This window comes from Manduca sexta, chromosome 10, assembly GCF_014839805.1.
Source record: "Manduca sexta isolate Smith_Timp_Sample1 chromosome 10, JHU_Msex_v1.0, whole genome shotgun sequence".
Lineage (NCBI taxonomy): Eukaryota > Metazoa > Arthropoda > Insecta > Lepidoptera > Sphingidae > Manduca > Manduca sexta.
In genome coordinates, this window is record NC_051124.1 from 12,799,523 (window position 1) to 12,819,375 (window position 19,853).

A 19,853-nucleotide genomic window follows, 5' to 3' on the forward strand; every position below is an offset into this window, starting at 1 on the left:
CTTCCCCAAATATTCGCTCCTAACATTCCTCCAGGTCTCTGCAGTCCCTAAGCCGGAGGATTCCAGTATCCCATTCGCCGTATTCCCTCAGTAGGCTGCGGTTTCTGATTCAAAAAAAATGGTCAGTGCGATGCATGGCTGGTTTTAGTGATTGACTTACGAACGTTATTTCGAGTCCTTTGTAGGAACAAAGACACGTAAATGCCTGTAGATTTGAGCGCCATAACATATTAAAAGACATAGTTTTTCTCCACAAAACTGGTATAGACGTGAATGGTCCGAGTTCGTAGTGCAATGTGTCCTAACGACATTTGTCTATTTATAGATTATCAGATAACTTGTATTTAGTTAAAATTAATATTGAATAAAATAGTAATTTAATATATAAACGTGCTGAGTATCATGGCCGTCAACTTGCATACACCGAGTGTTCGCGCTCAGGTAATATTTTACGCGATTATTTATTTAGCTTTATAAATATTTATAATACAGGTTGTACCACCAGTGACGATCGTCTCTGTCCACACTATATTCTGCAGCGCTAATATTAACACTGAACTCGTAACGGGAAGGTGTTTCATACCTTATTGAGTCAGTTGTGATTCACGACTAATACTATTGTAACAATTTTTAAGTCTGTAAGCATAGTATCCAGTCATCCAGATTTTTTGTCATAATATCCAGTAGATACAACGCCTACAATGCCATCAACAGTACTTTAAGTATGGCTGCTTGGTGGCATAAATAGACATAGCGTAGGTATATATTACCTAACTAAACAGACTCCCGCCTATGGTAAAGGTGGACAAGTAAATTAATTTGGAAGTGTTAGTTATGGTCATGAGACTTATTCGTAGAAATGAGAGGTTCGAGACGAGCCATATCGTCGCGACGTGTACAAATTGCGCACTTTGTGGGAAAAATATTATTCTAATGATATGTTACTAGTAGTGTATAGTAGTAAATATACATACTTGCTCGTTACTATCAACTGCAGATAAACAGTTTAGTGTCACATAAAAATATATGTAAGTATACATATAATATATTGTTTATGTACATAAGGTTTCCTCGAAGGACTCCCGTCGAGCTTATTTATTTTCTATGATGTGACATAGGAGTATTCTATCACCACGGATGATATAAATTTTTGATATCAGGCGCGTTTTGTCGTGAGAAAACATCAAAACTCATCCGACTGTGAATTAAATCCCTTTAGCATTATTACTCTTCAAATGTGCTGCAACTAAACCAACGAGATGGGGGAAAAAAATAATTTCTCATTAAAAATTCAAATGCCCAGTCTGGCAACTCTGCATATTTGTCACGGGTAACAAAAAATAAAATTCATGACGGCGTGCGAGATTAAGGGCGTGTAAAAACTATTACGTAACCGACGTTTAACCTGATACCCCTTAATCCCGAGGAGGGCACAAAAAACAAAATCCTGTTTCGAAGGGAGAGATGCGCGCGCGCCGGTCCCTGAGCGCGGGGCGCGGGGCGGGGAGCGTGCGCCACTCTGCCGCCGAATAAATTATACTGGTCCGTATCGGTCGCTGGGACCTTATCGATCGAGTCGGATAATCCTAGAGGTCGGCAGTTGAACGAGCAGCGGCGCCTGCGATGACCTCTCGGCCCCTCGGAATGCCTCTGCAGTCTGCACTCACGAGCAGACCGCTGTGATAACGCACCAGAACGGGGGGCGGTGCGCTCGCCTTATCGGTCTACATCGTGTTTCATTTCTCTTTGTTTATCTGCAGGTGTAAGAATTAATAATGATGTTTATCGTCGCTTTCACTAACGTTTGTTTATACTGAAAGTGGAGGTTTGCTTGATAGTTGGTGCCATGGCTGTCATTAGTAATAATATCAAAACTTGGAACAAAGTACTACAACCATATTACTCACTATTCAGTGCTCGTCCCCTGAGATGATTCAACGTAAAATATCACTCCTTCAAGTAACTTTTAAACCGAAACACATCACTACCTACCCATTGGTGCTTAACGGTAATTGGACAAATTTAAATATACATTAATTATTAACTAAAGATTTTTTTAAATATATTTAGGCAGACTTAACAATGAACAACACATAAATACAAAAAAGTAAATCTAAATGTTATAATGTCAGTCCAGTGAGAGAAAAACAACATGACAATAGTCTTACCTGTAAAAGTATAATATAAACGAAAATGCAGCGAAGTAGCAAACTATATTATACAAGATAATTGAAACTTCCCTATTTTATTACAAATTTCTATTTTAACAAGAAAAAGAGCGAGAGAACGCTCCAACATTGGTCGATGTGCCTGTTCCCATCTTGAAGATTTGCACATCAATCGTGGTGTGTAGTGGAAGGGTAACATCTGCTCATACTGAAACCAGTTTTGCACGTGTTCGCAAACTGCGGCGCGGCTACCTGTGAAAGTAGCGACGTTCGCGTATGATTTATTAAATCGACGATCAGCTTCTGTGTCTTCTGTCGCTCTAAGCGATAGAGACAGCGTCACGCCTTTTCGCTTTTCAGGTGTAGGCAATGATGAATCACTACGCTAACTCGGTTAAGTCCGAAGACGGAGTGTCTTTTATTGATCGACGATGTATTGCCTCCGAGCCTGCACTGACTATTGACTATACTGTAATCATTTCTGACAACGTAAGATCCATCATTCTATTTCACCAGAGTTAAGGCCCTATAAAAATGATACAACTTTTAGTTTCCTAACGGCCTTTTAAAGGTAAAAAGGGTTCTTCCTTTACTAAGTCCTTACCGCCTTCCCTAAAGTGCTGGCCGTCATTCATCAGAAGGCGGCTCGCGGCGTGTATTAGCCTAATAACATCGATTATTTGCAAATGTGCGTCTCGGAACAATCGGCAGGAATGGCGTGGGTGTCGCCGCGTGCGTTGATTGAATTCATAACTCGCGCGGTTATTGCACGGTGTTTGGTGGTCACGTGGTCAAGCGCCCTGCACGCAGCCGTCGCGCATGCGGATCTTGAGATGCATTCATGTGGGCGCACACTTATCGCATGCATTTAATCATCTCAAGATGGACGTATTGTGTGAAATGGCCTTACGATTGTAGTACTTTAGTAGAGATATCTATTAGGAGTTCGTAAGTGATTCTACTTTTGGATGGATACTAACTGTTTTGTTTACATTGGCCGCGAAGAAAGAATTAAAAACACTGTATCCCAATTTAAATATATTAGTCATCCACGTAAAAAATTGACTTGAAGGCATGAGATACCAATGTAGAGCAATGATATGCAATACTTTTACAAATCAAAGCTCTATGTAAATCATATAAAATTAGACAAGTAATCTTTTCTAATCATGTTCGTAAAAGGTAATGTATATAGGTTAGATTTGACATTGGAATCATATAGCTCGACTAGCATCGTGGTGATAAGTGTGCGGCAACCTTTAATGGTACAGTTATCCGTCGCGATATGGCGGGATACAAGATGACGTCTCGCCACGTGTGCATCGTGCATCACGGACAACGCTTTTGCAATGCGCAGGAGTGGCGTGGGTGGGATTCAGCGATACGAGACTGTGTGTGGTTTTACTGCATTCGATACTTGAAATGTTTTGTTGTATATTTAACAGTGGCGAGGGGTGAAAAGATGATGATTAGATTTTATATAAAATTTAAAAGGGAAGCTAGCAGGAATCGAGATATATAAACCTTTCGCCATTGATATTAATTTACGAACTCAAGATGTGCAGAGATTTTATTGATATATTACTAGGTTTTCACTAATCTAATGTTAAGTGCGGATCATTGAGCGCGTGTAATCTGAATCAATTAACATTTCTCGTAAAATCTTAAAACAGTAACGGAACGTATAAACGTAGTAATTTTAAATTATTAGATTATTGGTTTTGATGTAATAAATAAAAAACATTTGTTTGTATATCTTAAGACCGGTAAAAAAAAAATAAAGACTTTAGTCGTAGATATATTGTAAAATCGTCCCATTTTATTTGGTGTTGACATGTCTATACATGACTAATATTATAGTTTCTATAAGCTATTATTATGGAAGGTTTGGGCCCTTACAACTCAACCTCAATACGTCACCTTAGGACAAGTCGTAGGACCACCCCTGCACACTTGTTTACCGAGAAACAATGCAAGCGACAATGTTATACGCACAACACATGAATTGATCGCGGAACGGGTAATAAGTACAAAACACTAATATATGAGGGCGTCGTTAAACTTAACGGTTTGCACACACTACCGATTGTTCATCGACTGATGCAAACTGTCTAGGTGTTGGTGTGTGAAGGTTTTTCGAGTATTTCATGTGTACGACAGATGGTCACCGTACGGGAGATTTTAAATATCCTACGACAGAACTCAATCATATAATTATGTTTTTAAAAAAAGCCAACACACATGCACATCGTGACCTTGTCTTACATCTCGTTAAATAGGTTAAGCAACTTTTAATTTTTAACGCTGTCGCTCGATTAAAAATCGATCGTGCGCGGATCGACTACCGTCGCGTGGAAGTGGTATAAACGCACATCATAAACTATAAAAAGCAACAGTTTCCGACAGATGTTGGGCATCAGAGTCGGCGGGAAATTTATGTCCCTTGCTAAAATTACACGCGCACTAACGGCGGGCTGCGACTCCTCTCGCGCCTGCGCGTGATGGATCCAGATGATGTATGGAATATGTAAACTATCGTAATGTTTTGTTTTATTGAAATCCATTTGGGATGTTTTTGATATGTGATTTTTAATATAAGTGGGATAGGTGCTAGCGAAGAAATAAATGTTATTATTGTTATTTTGTGTATAAGTGCTGTCATGCAGAAAAGTAAAGATAGATAAATGTTGAACCAATTAGATCATTGTAACTGAGGATACTTTACGAACTTCACGTTGTTTTTCTATTGTATAATGGTAACAAAATTGGCTATACATTGCATAAACCAATTCTATTAGTATTTAAGTGCTAACACTGGGGAAATTAGGAAGGCTCTTTATGTTTCATCTCTACGTTCAAGTTGTTTTTACAACGTGTATGTTAGAACAAATCGATTTTATCTTTCTAGTACATTTAAATTCAATCGTCATCAAATTTAATGGCTCGCCTGAAGTTATTCACGAACGCTGGCGCTATTGTTTCAGACTTGAAGGGTGACACTCGGGACGGAGGGCGAACTGAGTTCAAGCCGGCAATAAAGATCGGGGATAGTTGTACATTATCTTAAATGATTTATCACCGACATGTGAAGTTGCAATTTTTATATAATTGCTGAACTTTGCTCGCGTCTTGAGAGGCTTCTTTTTATCCGAATTGTTTATCGGAGTTCGTGTAAATACTTCCTCAGTTTTCTGTGAATGGTTTCTTTTTTCGCAGCCGCTTATCGTTTCCTGGACGGTATAGTTAATTTACTGTTCTCGTTTGAAATACATTTTTATTAATAACGGCTTCTGAAGTTTTTATGATTAAGAGGGATCTTTATTCATTTCTTTTAAGCTTGTTAGTATGGACCTTTATGATAGAGTTTTAACATTCTCTCTAAAATTTGAGCCATTGGGTTCAATGGTAGGTAATCAAAATATTATTTTGTGTTTTTCCGTATATCAAAATCATTAAGACTTCCTTGGATTGCAACGTCGTGTAAAAATAGTCGGTTATAGATGCATGTTTGCATGTATTTATACATAGTCGATGACCATATTAAGATACAAACCGTGCAGTGTGCGTACAGCGCGGATGGCGTCAATGGATCACGCGGAGAGATGTGTATGCGACTAGAGTACTCGCCGCTTGCAAGTGCAGCGTGCTCGATGGGTTACCTACACTCACTAGAAATACTCAATATGGAGAATGAGATTTAGGTTTGGGAATAAGAATGGCTGGTTCCATATGTAGAGTCCAATTAGGTTTAATGTTGATTTTGGGAGAGTGAAGTTTAGATTGCAGTAACTTTCGGTAGTTATCAGTTAAGGAACCTACTGCCAAATTATGAAATGTCTTCAATGATCCTCGTTGGGATTATCTTGTTTAGATTAAAAAATACTCCAGGGAAATTATGATTGTTACAAGACGGAGCTTGAAATCTAAAACAACTATTGTAGAGCAGTTAATGTATAAACACTGTACTACAACAATATATTATAGTGTATTGTATGTATGATATACTAATGACAATGTACACTGGTATTTCAAGACGTGAGAGCGATAAAATAGTAACAATTTGCTTAAAAAATGTGAGTAACTGCCAAAAAACAGTTCTCGGCAAGTCTCGAAGTGACTCCGGAGTTGGCAACACCTTCGGAGCCTGTGCACCGGTGCATACTGCACGGGGCGTGGGGCGCGGGGCGGGGGGCTTTAGGCAGGGGGCGGGGGCGGTCTCGCGGGGGACGCGCTGCCCGCTCCGCCCGGCTCGGCGCGGCGCCGGCATTCGCGCGCCACGCGTTCGCAGCGTCTGACGTGTGTCACCGTGTGCGCCAACCGTGATCGTCTCCCGTGACACGGCGTGCGTCGCTCGCCGTCACCGCGCACAATCTCGTGTAAAAATAAAGCCGGCGACAGACGGCGGAGCACCAAGTTATATTTAAATGATAGCGACCGGGATCGCGGCCGCACTCCGACGCCATGAGACTAAGTACGTCCACTGTCCAGCCGTAGATGTGTAAGGCAGAGTCACGAAGTGTTCCGCGGCACTGTTTCCGTCTTCCCCGGCGCATTTGTATAATGAGAGGACGTGGATTCATTGATTGTTTCCCGTCGTTGTGCTCGTTTGTTTGCATCAGTCGTGTTCGTGCAGTGTGCAGTGTGCTTGTGATCCGATACAGTGCCGGCCGGTGGTAGAGTTCGTCGTCGCAGCGATCTGTGATATCTGTTGCATTTGTTGGTTCCATCCCTATAGAGTATGTTTGGATGGGTATATTGAGGTATAGGTCATAAAAACTGATTTTGTATTGATCAACATCTTGGCGTTTAAAGAGTTGAACACATATTGTTTATGTAGTATTTTGTAACTCTTTTAATAGTTCTATAGACTTAACACTAAACAATTTGTTTATGTTTACCTGGCATTCGATAAGTCTTTGGTAAACGCAATCATCATATTGTGTATCATGTAAAAACATAAACAGGAAAAAAAAACATAAAAATATATACAACGCAGTTCCAAGTGTTGACATTTAAAGTTTTGCGAAAAAAGGTGTTTACATTTTAAAACAGGTAACGAGAAGCTAATTGTATACTATAAGTATGATATGATATCTAAACAAAACGCATTGGTCGTCGGTGCGTGGTGCGTGGTCGCTGCAACCTTGTCGCAAGTACGTTCACATGTTTACCGCCGCGACTGCGACCCGAGTCGACTCGCGGGACGCGGCACACGATCGGAAGGCCGCAACACAACAAGCTAGTTTTCACTGATTATTCAGTTAACAATGATGACACTACAAAAAGTTTTACTATGATAGTTATTGGAATAGGTTGTTAGTAGGTAAATTTAAATACGATAATTTAAAATTAATCGAACAAATGGTGTTGCAACGATTAACGAAAGAATGAGATATATCGGTTTGTCGAATCTTGACTAACTTTTTGGCTGTTAAAAAAAGTTCTATATTTTTCACATGAAAACTGGTTGTATTTAAATTTATTATAACAAGAACACAGTTAATAGCATGTACCGACCAATAGGCCTATTGTAAAGAGTGCTGCACCAACCTGTTAGTAGAATCCAGCTAATTCTAACTTTTATCAGATTGTTTATTCACCTTTTTCGTACCAATAAATGATTGACATGCGCAACGTTACGGGTCTGATATCCACAGGTTATATGTATGTTTGAACCGCTTAGAACCAGATTAAATACTTAATATCAAAATGATTAAGTATTACGAAAAAAGTATTATTTCGATGAAACGACAAAAAATTATCAAAACGAAATTACGCACGAGTAGAGCGTATTTATTTATAAACCTTATCTATTTTTATTAGAAATGGTACTTAAGAAATTGAAGTCCTAAAATATTAATCAGCCAATATATTATGTACACGTGGTCAAGCACAATAATCTCGCCAGGATTTTGTTATCTTCAGATGTTTATCGGTGCAGTGTCATGTAAGGCTCCCTTTTCGTGGCCTGCATTGCACAATATCTCACGTATTGATAAGTTATCTTTATTAATGGTATATACTTAACGCTCGTTTCCTGCGCCGGACTGTCCCTCGTCACAGAAGGACGTTTTTCGTCTGATTGCATTAATTATATCGTCTCCATCGTTTAGTTACTAAAGATTTTGTATTGATGCTCCGGAGGTGATCAATAAGATAAACGCCAAATTGCAAACCTTCAGTAGTGCGGTTTAAAATTTTGGTCAAAGTAAAAAATATTAACAATAAAATTATTTACTGAATAAAAATAAAAACTGTTCTGGAGCTACGAAACCTAGATCAAACGACGTAGAAAAATCAGAAGATTTAAAATATTTATATAATTTATTTCTGGTATATTTGTCGCTTAGGCTCCTTTCAAGCATCAGTATGTATTTTTGGTGTATGAAATTATTAAATTATGTTTTTGTATGTTCTATTCTATGATATTTAGTGTTTGATGAATTTTCCTGTGTAGAGCTGCAGAGTTCCGAATAAAAACATAGCTACCCACCATATTGGAAAAACTGACATTTCAAATTTATGCTATAATAAAGGTATTTATATATTTTTGTTGTTTTATCCTCTTAGGCTCAGATCTTAGTGGCATTTCGAATTAAAACTTAGATTGTATTCAAAAACCATTTATGAATTATTTATATACTGATTATAAAATGTTATGTAGACGTACTTAATGCCAGAGACATGCTCTATCAGTCAGAATTACCTATTCCACGCGGTTCTTTTCCGAGAATCGATATCTTTTCGTTGTAATACCAAAAAACCAACCAACCAAGTATTTTAAAATAGTAGGTAATCGCTTTTGGAAAATAACACATGAATCACATATCATTAACTGTTTTTATGACATACATTTGTATTAAGTTGAACTTTGCTCTAAACATTTAAGTCGTAATAGCTTCAAATTAGTATGCCTCTAGACTAAATCTTTTATGTTTTTATTGCGCGGTACCATGTTTGTCACACGTTACGCCAACAAATTGTGTGTATAATGCATGGTAATCTGACAGGAAAAATGTTTAAGGTCAACATTGCTATTATGAGTTGTCACACTTCATTAATTCATCACTGATAACGTGATACGCCTTAATCGGCCGTAAGTCCAAACAAACATCGCCAACTTGCAAATACACGGACAAGAAAAATTGTGGAAATTGAGTCTTATCTATACATATACCGACTATGAACAAAACAGAAATAACTTCATGCAAACGTTGTTATAGAGCTGTTAGGGATATAAAAAAATTAAATTCAAACCGAACGCTATGTAGGTTACGCCGAGAATAAAAGTGAATTCATCTGCCTTGACATGAGTAATATAAGCAAAAAGCACTTTTTACATAAATCTGTCTATCCCACACAATTCAATTGTTTACCGAGAAGCAATCTAAACACAAAAGTTATGATTAATACGTCTCCATCTCGAGTGTCGACAGTGCTCGTAACTCTCGCGGGGCCGGCACTATCGCGCATTACCGTCAGATGCATTCGGCCGTCCTGCGTACGTCATACACGTTTATATTCCTATTGTGTAACACGCAGCGATGATTTAAATTCCCCCCGAACATGTGTTGATGTACGAGATTTACCTGTCTCGAATGCATTGTGCCCGCTGCCCAGCGCCTGCACTCGAGCGCCCGACCTTTTTCCATTGTCTGCAGCTTTCGGACCAAACGGCTCGGTACCTGTGCGTTACAAAAAAAACGAATGGATTTTTTTTTCTATCCGGTATGTTATAGCCAGTAATATATTTTAGATTTTAAAATAATGAATATTTCATTAGATATATTATTTTTTATAACATAATATTTTTTCGGCCAGCGCAGTTAATTTATTTGGAGTATGAAGTAAACTAAACCTTATTGCAAATTTGCACGAAAAGCAGGATATGGCCAAAATTAGTAATTTTGAAACATAATATATTATAAAAAGGTTTTTTTTTGCCGGTTAATTTTATTAATGTGCATTTTAAATGTTAATTATAATATTTTATTACACTTGTTGCTTAATAATTATTTTTATCGTATCGCGTGAAATTAATGGTTAAATAAAGATTTTTATTAAAGATAAGAAGTATTTACAGCTCTATTTAGAGCGTTAGATGTGATATCGTATGTGCAGGTGCTCAAGTGGTGACCATTATGTTTTTATAACATAATAAAGAGGATTTAATAACGATCCATCAGTACAGTCGAAGCGGTCACTACTGTATAATTATAATTTATTGCTCGCCATCATGTTAGAGACGATATTAAGGCACGGCGCAGCGAGTTTGATTCTCGTGCTACATTTTTTTTTGTGACATCAGTAATTAGTTTTACACGGGAAACGGGATGGATGTAGTTAGATAAGGATTTGCAATGATTTTATTACGTAGTATCTCATCGTGCTATAGAATCTTGGTTTATCTCCAGTTTGAGTATATAAAAAAGCAAATTACTGCTTTTTTATCAGCCGTCGTTCAGGTCTACCTACCTTCTTAAATCTGTCGGTAAATAAAGCCCGGGTTGACTCTATTGACACTTACAACTTCCGCTAGACAAACCCGACCTTTTTCAAAGCAGTTCAATTAAAAAAACTTACTGTAAATGCGTTCACGCAGCGACAAATTGTACCATCAAAACGTCTGACAATCGAATTTTAAATTAGAACAAGACGGAAGTAATTGTGTTTGTACGGAAAAAATCAATGACGTCACATCCCATTGTAGTAATTGTTTGTTACGATCTATAGAGATTGCTTCTGAGGATGTTGTGTAAAAAAATAATTGATAATGCAACGTCGCGCCAAGTTTATTGTTTTGTTTTTCGGCTTTAAGAACTTTATAATCAATGTTTTTTTTATTATAGAATAGTATTACATTATTATTATCAAATATTAGAAACCAAATGGTATAAAAGACGTTTTAATGTTTGTAATGGCAGCTGTGTTCGTCGCATTTAAAAAGTTAAAAGTGTTCTTGACTGTTAGTAGTCGGTATGTTCGTTCTCTCTAAAATATGATGTAACTAATGTACTGTTTTTGTTTCAGTAATACAATTCATAGAAATCATATTCAATCTAAATTTATTTGTAAACCGTAGCCCCATATTAAACAAATAAAAAAAATGTCAAAGTACAACTACAGCTACTAAAGTTGTGTCAAGAAACTATAAAATTTAAGTATATGGAGCACTTAGATTTTATCTTTGATCGCTAGAAACTTTTCTTAAGCAGGATAAGTTAAGTCCTATCAGTAAATATTAACATTTTTCTATAATTTACGTAAACAGGCAGCGCGATGTGGCTCTCTGGCGCCCCCAGGGGCCGGTGCCGCGGCGCCTGATACGCACGTCGCCCACTTCGCTTGTAATGGCGACACGATCCTGTTTGTATCTCAATCTAATTGACTCTAATGACGAATTCACGCTTGCGTCTCGTAAGGATAGACAGAAATGCAAGTTGTGCTATTGTAATTCGCTTTAGCTGTATTTCGTCTTTTATTATACCGGTAGAGACCATCAAAATTATATACAAAGTTCCAATTGAGACCAATTCAAATTTTTCGATTAACATTTTTAAAGTTCATATTAGCAACCGAACCCATGTTAGTTCCATAGCTGATGTAGGCTACTTTTCTATTAAATCAGTAAGTCCGTATTACATGTCGTCGGTTGAAAAGTTAATTGATATAACCGACATTTTTATAGAAAATTTTTAATTAGGTTAAAAAAAAAAAAAAGTGCTGGTTTTAAATATGTTTGAAACTTAATGTCGTAAAAAAATGTCGTTTAAGTCAATAAGCCTTTCAACCGTTGCTTTACTAATAGAGTCAATATAGCATTGAAACTCAATTACTGTAGATCTAAGGTCCCTAAGCAATGTCTGTACGATATAGTAATAACGTTTCTTCTTACATCTTTATGGAGATTGCATCTAATGCCACTAATCAAAGATAATACTGCGGTAATTACACTATAATTAAAATCTATGTTATGTTTATTTACCGGTGATCATATTAGTACCATTGCGGTGTCTAGGATCTCTTCATGGAAGTGATTAGGTAATATTTATTGATAAGGTTAGCTGTGAGCTTGAAGGTAAGCCACTTATAAATAACAAATTAATTATAATTAATCTACATCAGAATCTCTATACATGACTTCACGTTATTATTGTAAAAAATATCTATAATACAATCTAATATACCAAAAAATGGCAAAGGAATTTCCTTAAACAGCATTATTTGCATACATAAGCCATTCCTGCTCCCGCGGCTCACTTATCAATATTATCTATACAATGACATTCTAGCTCGTTGAAATCTGATAGGCGAGGTATTACAAACGCGATGCTATCGCCCCGGAGTCGGAGCGATGTCCTTGCGTAATGCGCGCTCCACACCTGACTCCGACGCGTATATTTTTAGTCAATTCAGATAATGTACAGATAATAATGCAATTATTACGTGGTTTTGTTTGTTTTCTACTCCACGGAGCTGAGAAAGTTTTATATATTATAATTTGTGAGCTGGTTACTGAATGTTGCGATTGTCGCGCCCTGACCCTGCGCAGTCGTCATTGCTGTTCCTATGAGCTAGGATAAACAATTGTGCAAATTTGTAAACTCCAAGAAGTATAAACGAGTCTGTTGGAACACAAAATTGTATTAATTTATGAAATTATTAAATTAGTACTGGTTTTTGTTCGAGCCTCCGTCAACTCAAGTCCTTATAAGGCGAAACCGGTCAATGTTTTGGTTTTTTTTTCCCGGATTATGACTTACATAGTAATTTCCTATGTACTTAGTATTTATATTCTGAAAATGACCTCGCTGTTTACTTATCTCGAGATGGAAATAAGCTGTCGAACCATGAGCGCTGCACAAGCGTCCCTGCCTATCCCTGAGAGAGCGAAACTTTAAATTAATGCGTCATAAATATGCAGCTCAGCTTACACCGTAGGTAATATCGGATTACAAATTGCGATGACGAATTATGAAGGGTAAATGTGCACTAATGAATAACAGGAATATCGGTGATTTATCGCGGACGGTAAATACATGGGTCTTGATGTGATGAACGTCATGCTAAGTTAGCGGGAAGGAAAATTATGCATGGGATTAGGGTCATACTGGGGACGGCGGAAAACTAAATCATCCGGTTGTAGTCATGTTTCAAAATGAGTGTTTAGTTACCTATTATGAGGAAGATTAATTATAACTAAAGGATTATGCTGGTTTAGAACCGTGATAACTCCTGGACGGGAGTTGTTAGACTCGCGAAATTTACTTTCTGCGGTAAGCTTTTAAAACGACTGCAGCGATTTTTAAACAGCATAGGATATAAGCAATAGGGAGAAAATATATTTGTAACAAACAACAGCAGATAATACTGGATCTTTAATACTTTCGTTTTATTTAGGATGGTTAACCGAATAAATGTGTTTCTTTGTCTCTTAAATATTTTACGTAAGCAAGACAGGAATCAAGCAGTATATCCTTTGTTAGTGAGGACTGAGGAGTGTGTTTAATAAAGTATAAATTCAAAGTTCAGAATCATGTCTTGAATGTTTCCAGATCTCTAATACTTTATGGTTTTGTTTGTTCTTGTTTTCGGCTTTCCCAATTATTCAAGAAAGGAAGCCAGTTGTTTACTGATATTCTATTTGAGCAATTTTGTGGGGCTCATTTATTTGTCATACTTGAGTCGGTATTTTATCTTGAAGTTTAAGTAAGTTTGATATTTGGACGATGTGAATACTTGAATTTATTTGCGTTGTGTTCTGATTCCTTATATACTGGTACCGTAGTCTTTAATAATCTTTAACATGATCCTGATGGGAATTACAGTGTAATAAAAAGCCTTGCATCTCTCTACAATTGCCTTATTATACTGGTTTGTTTATTGTTATATTAGATGTTGTACCAGCCGAAGCCCGATGCCGAATCACACTAAATAAACCTCTAGTTAATAATAATACCCTCTGGACAAAGTGTATTATTGTTTTTTAACACAGATGTTTGTGGTGTTGCAGGTCGGGGCCTCCGATGCGAGTGCGGGGGCGCTAGCGCGTGCCCGGACGGCGCAGCGAACGGCACCTGCGTCACGCAGCCCGGCGGCTACTGCTTCGTCGCTGTGGAGGAGGTGCTCGACGAGAATGGATTCGTCGTGCTCGACAGGACCTCGGGCTGTCTGCCGCCGGACGAGTCGGGGTTCATGCAAGTCAGTTGTGTTTTTGATTGAAATCATTTTAAACTGAATAGTCAGTAGTTAGATTACAATCAATAAATAGTCTTTATTTTCGTTTTAATATTTTTATATATATATTATATGACTTAAGTTGTCGAATCAAGACATAAAATGAAATAGTCGTAGCCGCTGCCTAATTTGCTTTATGTGTATTTTCCAGTGTAAAAGCTCGCAAGTGCCACACCAGCACCCGAAGGTGATCGAGTGCTGCTACAATGAGGACCTGTGCAACCGGCGCCTGCAGCCGCGCCTGCCGTCGCCGCCGCCCGACGCGACCGAGGGCCCCGCGCTGCGCCCCGCCGCGCCCTCCAGCCCCACGCTGCTGGTAGCAGTGGCGCTTTGCGTCGCGCTTGTCGCGTTCGTAGTGGCGTTCTTCCTGTTGCTACGGCGGCGCCGGCGCGGCTGCAAGCGGCCGCCTTCACCACCCGCGCCGGCGCATCTGCAAGAGATCTCCTCTGGCTCCGGGTCCGGCTTGCCCCTCCTCGTCCAGAGAACCGTCGCCAAACAGATACAAATGGTCGAATCTATCGGCAAGGGACGCTATGGCGAGGTGTGGCTGGCGCGGTGGCGCGGCGAGAAGGTCGCCGTCAAAGTGTTCTTCACCACCGAGGAGGCGTCCTGGTTCAGAGAGACTGAGATTTACCAGACGGTGCTGATGCGCCACGAGAACATCCTCGGGTTCATAGCGGCCGACATCAAGGGCACCGGCTCCTGGACCCAGATGCTGCTCATCACTGACTATCACGAGAATGGCTCGTTGCACGACTACCTGCAGACGGTCGTGCTGGACACACACAGTCTCCTCACCATGGCTTATTCCATCGTGAGCGGTCTGGCGCATCTACACATGGATATCTTCGGCACTAAAGGCAAGCCGGCCATCGCGCACCGAGACATCAAGAGCAAGAACATCCTGGTAAAGAGGAACGGGCAGTGCGCCATCGCGGACTTCGGCCTCGCCGTGCGGTACGTGGCCGAACGGAACGAGGTGGACATCGCGCCCAACACTCGCGTCGGCACGCGCCGGTACATGGCGCCCGAGGTGCTGGACGAGAAGCTCGACACCACCAACTTCGAGGCGTTCAAGATGGCGGACATGTACTCGCTGGGGCTGGTGCTGTGGGAGTTGTGTCGGCGCTGCGCCACCGGGGACAAGGCGCAGCACGTGGACGGGTACGCGCTGCCCTACCACGAGCACGTGCCGCCGGACCCCTCGTTCGACGACATGCACGCCGTGGTGGTGGGCAAGGGCATCCGGCCGCCCATCCCGGCGCGCTGGCTGGCCGGCGAGCCGCTCAGCACGCTGGCGACGCTGATGGCGGAGTGCTGGCACGCGAACCCGCCGGTGCGGCTGACGGCCGTCCGCGTCAAGAAGACGCTCGCCAAGTTCCGCAGCGACGCGCCACTCAAACTCGTGTGACGGCACATCGCCTCCCGACATCAGTTCCTCCGTATTTATTTGTTTTATGGTGAAGCAGTGTAGCCGACGGCCGACACCGGACATGAGGCGCTAGCGCCACGCCGACGCGCTGACACTGACGCGGACGACAGCACAGCGCGACGCACATGTTGTGACGCAACAATGTACTGGTAACTGCTGAAATCGAAACGAATGAATGAAGCTGGGAAACACAGAGTATAGTAGATGTAGAATAGACATCACAACATTTTTAATTTGTTATTACTGTATAAAAAAAGTATACAAGTTACCTTTAGGTTTTCGAGCTTTATTATAAATTTTCGACTTCAGTAAGTGACTTCAGTACAAAATGTCAGTTTGGCTTGGCTGTGCTGCGTCAGTCCGCCTCAGCTCAGCTCAGTGTCGGCAGATAAATCTCAGTATTGTTAAGTGGTCGGTGGCCCACCAGTGACGTGTATATCCCGCTATAACTTATGAACTAAATTACCTGACCAGTCTGGAATCTCTCCTGCAGCTCATAATTTCGGTTATAGTTTTTTTTTTGTTCTAAAAATATGTTTTATTTTATTACTGTTGTTTAGAATTATAGGGATGGGTGCGTCTATTGTCGATATTTTTTTGTTACAGTTATAATGTAATAGTGCAAAGGTTTAAGTGCAGGTTGTTTGGAGCGAATGTTGTTTTGATATTGATTTGATTGAAATACCTAATTCGTTGTGAATAACAAAAATGTGTAGTTTGTGAGAAGCAATATTTCATACAATTTTATTGTTACAAACGCTTTGAAACAACCTGCACTTATTCGACTTCTGCGCTGGTGACCGTGTCTCGACAAAAGACGCACCCAACCTCATTTTATAAATAAAAAATGTGGTCTTCCGTTTGTTGTAAGCAGTCGTTGTGATCGCGCGAGGCAGCTGAACGGCTCATGTGATATTGTCGACAATAACCGCCGAACTGATGCGCGCTGTGTACCTCGCGCCGGGAACGGACAAAACGGTTAAATTTACATACATTATTATCAGATACAGTAGCTTAATAGGCAAATCTGAGTATGAAATCCGCCATATCGGTCCACGTGAGTATAGCGTTTCCGGAACAACCTGTATGTTTCGGATTCAAACACGTATAATTATGTTGACTGGCGAGGTATCATCTCTCGTCAGTCGATACCACCTGGAGCATGGACTTACCATCAGGTGCAGTGGGACGCTTTGCAGTTTCTATAAAAATATCTCGTCAAATTTTTTTTTACATTGATTATAATTGCTTTATCTGATAATAATGTTTGAAATAATTTCGTTCCCATTCACCCAACTGAGAAGTATTCATCTCGTTTTATGGATACTGATAATATTGTTTTGCTATTCCGAGTGACATCGTAATACAAAACATAGCATGAGGGATGGTATACAGCGGTCATTAGTGAGGTGTTACGCCTTTACATTTGTACAAACGAGCGAATGCGATACTGTATCGAAATATGTTAAAATTTGAAGCTTTACTGAAATTACTATAACTTTTGTAGTTATGCCTAAATATGTTTTGTGGATATCATGAAGACATTGTTTTTCTCTTCAGAATTAGGTATCGTTAAAAGTATTTAGGGCGCCTTTTTTAGCGAATTTTGGAGTAAACTAATTTGACTGTAACACTTTAATTCTACCTTTCCTTTCTTTGTAATACAAATCTACATCAAATAATTTCCATTTCTGATACTTCATATTTAAATTGTTTTAAAACATGTTTCGATACGTGTCGTGTTGTCGCTCGATGAAACGATCACCGCAGCTTTAGAACGCGTTGTATTGTGTACACATTAGACAAGTGTTCGTCGTGGACAGTACTTAATGTTAAAAAGACTAATGTCGTGCGAGTATTAGTGTGGAGTGTGAGGACGTGTGCGAGGCGGCGCGGCGCCGCGTGTGCGCGTGTGCGTGTGTGCGCGTGTGTGCGTGTGTGCGCATGCGCGGCGTGTGTGCGCGCGCCGCGGCTAGTATTAACGTCGTTTAGGTTTTTTGTAACGCAACAGACTTTGTGGGTAGTGCACAACTAGATACATTTGTTCTACATTTATATACATCTAGGTTTGTGCCTAGTTTTTTGTAATAATTGTAATTTTGATATAATTGTCGGTCTAATAACCCAACAAGACATAAAACCAAAATAAATTGTCAATTCTTATGGTTACTAAAAATTAGGGTCCTGTCCCTATTAACTACGGCCGATTAGGTTCTTCGATTATTACCGAAATTAACACACTTATTGCGTAGATTCATACGGTATATTAAAATTTATATGCATAAGCCTATAGGTTCAATTGCCACAGGGACAAATGTTTGCGTGATCGCAAATATTTGTTCCCAAGTTTTGTGGGATTAGGATTATGTGTGACTATTAGGTCATAACTGTATTTATAAGTCAGTAGTGCAGTACCCACGAAGTGATAGCGTAGCATTTACAATGCGCATGCGCGCCCTGTACAGACCCCTGTAAATATAGACGGTAGCTGATTGCATAGTATCTAATTCATGTTGATAGTTAAGATTACGAATAAAATATTAATGGACAAAACATACACGTATTTTATTGTTCCCGTGTACCTTTTATGGATTCTATACAAATAAATGAGGGTAAAGATTTTTAATTGGAACTTGGAATAATGAATTGAATTAAATGTCCCGAAACTGCAAAAAGGCATCGCGTTTGAACAGTAACCACGGAAACAATAGTTGTCTTTTACTAAGGAAAAGTAGATTGCACCGTATTTGGATATTCCTGATAGTGCCAATCCGAATCTTAGTTAAATACTATTGGTTGTACCTGCCTTTTGCTTATCTCTTTTCTGCCAAAATTTACTAATAATTGCTTGGCAGGCCGCAGTTCGTTCTTTTTCTGTCTGTAAATTTTGAAATAATTTGGTGCATAATAAAGTAATAATTTACACACTTAAGCGAGCAGTCGCACTTATGATAGGTCAAGATATTTGATAATAATTATAACTGAACCCAGGTCTGCCAAAATGGACCGACCCAAAAATCATTCAAAAACATGTATTAATTATTTAACACGCTATTCATCCAAATGTGACTTTTACTGTTCAGCAAAACTCGCTAAGATTGGTATATTTAAATCCGACACAGAAGAGAATGTGTGAATCATTGCACACAATTTTTTTATTCATAGGAAAAGCCAGCTGTAGCAAATAATCCACAAATGTTTATAAGTAGTTGGTACATTTTGGTAAACTCAATTAAGAGTTATTTTTATAACTACAGACATTTTAGTGCTAGAAGAAAAGTTACTAAAAGCATAGCATTATTTAACTAAAAAAGTACTTTAGGTTGGAGAGTAAGAGTACTTATATATTTACATAAAATAATATCAAGAACGCGTCGTGATTCTCAGTCGTGCCTTGCTAGTCTAAATATGTTGACAAAGGACTGTGCATTGATTAGTTGCCAGAAATTTGCTTTGCCCTGAATATGATCTACACAGGCTTCTTACAGAATCAGTTGTCTTGGTTGGTTTGACAAGTTAGCATAATATTGCTTACTGGGACGTTGAATTGTGTAAAACAATCTATAGCATATTTATAATATAAAGATATATCACAGCAAAGTATGTACCTATGTATTCCACGTATTACGTTTCAATAAGTACATCATTTGGTCTGAATGATCACGTTTACTCATCAGGTGGTAGAAATTCGAGCACAGAAAGGTGTCAAGGTCCTAGGTTTGATATTTAGTTACACCTCTACTTACCCCAGTAGCATGTTGATGGGTTAGTATTGCCAATATTTTTAAAAAAGTAGATATTGTGTATAGTTTCTAATTAGCCATGAAAGCTCTAGTATCGCCATTTAGTGAGATTGATCCAGTATGAGTAATTCGGCTATTTTCCTAGTAAATAATAAATGAAATTACACACGAGGATTAAGATTCTGAAATGCTTTTTAAAATTATAGACAAATAGTTAAAAAAAACTATTATTAAAGATGTCAATAGTTCGTTACTGAGGTTCGCAATCATTAA

General features: G+C 39.1%; 1 protein-coding gene across 2 annotated transcripts in view; it reads left to right on the top strand.

Annotated features, from left to right (window-relative positions):
- Positions 1-18,392, top strand: part of LOC115444194 (bone morphogenetic protein receptor type-1B) — a 135,195-nt gene extending 116,803 nt beyond the window's left edge. Inside the window, exons 1-3 of one of the 2 annotated variants that reach the window (XM_037437165.1) lie at positions 6,424-6,639; positions 14,182-14,369; positions 14,557-18,392. In XM_037437165.1, the coding sequence (XP_037293062.1) occupies positions 6,630-6,639; positions 14,182-14,369; positions 14,557-15,816 (1,458 nt within the window). In that variant the 5' untranslated portion in view covers positions 6,424-6,629 and the 3' untranslated portion in view covers positions 15,817-18,392. Of the gene's footprint in view, positions 1-6,423; positions 6,640-14,181; positions 14,370-14,556 lie in introns of those variants that run through there. The other variant, XM_037437166.1, reaches the window with a different exon arrangement.
- Positions 18,393-19,853: the final 1,461 nt, after the last annotated feature.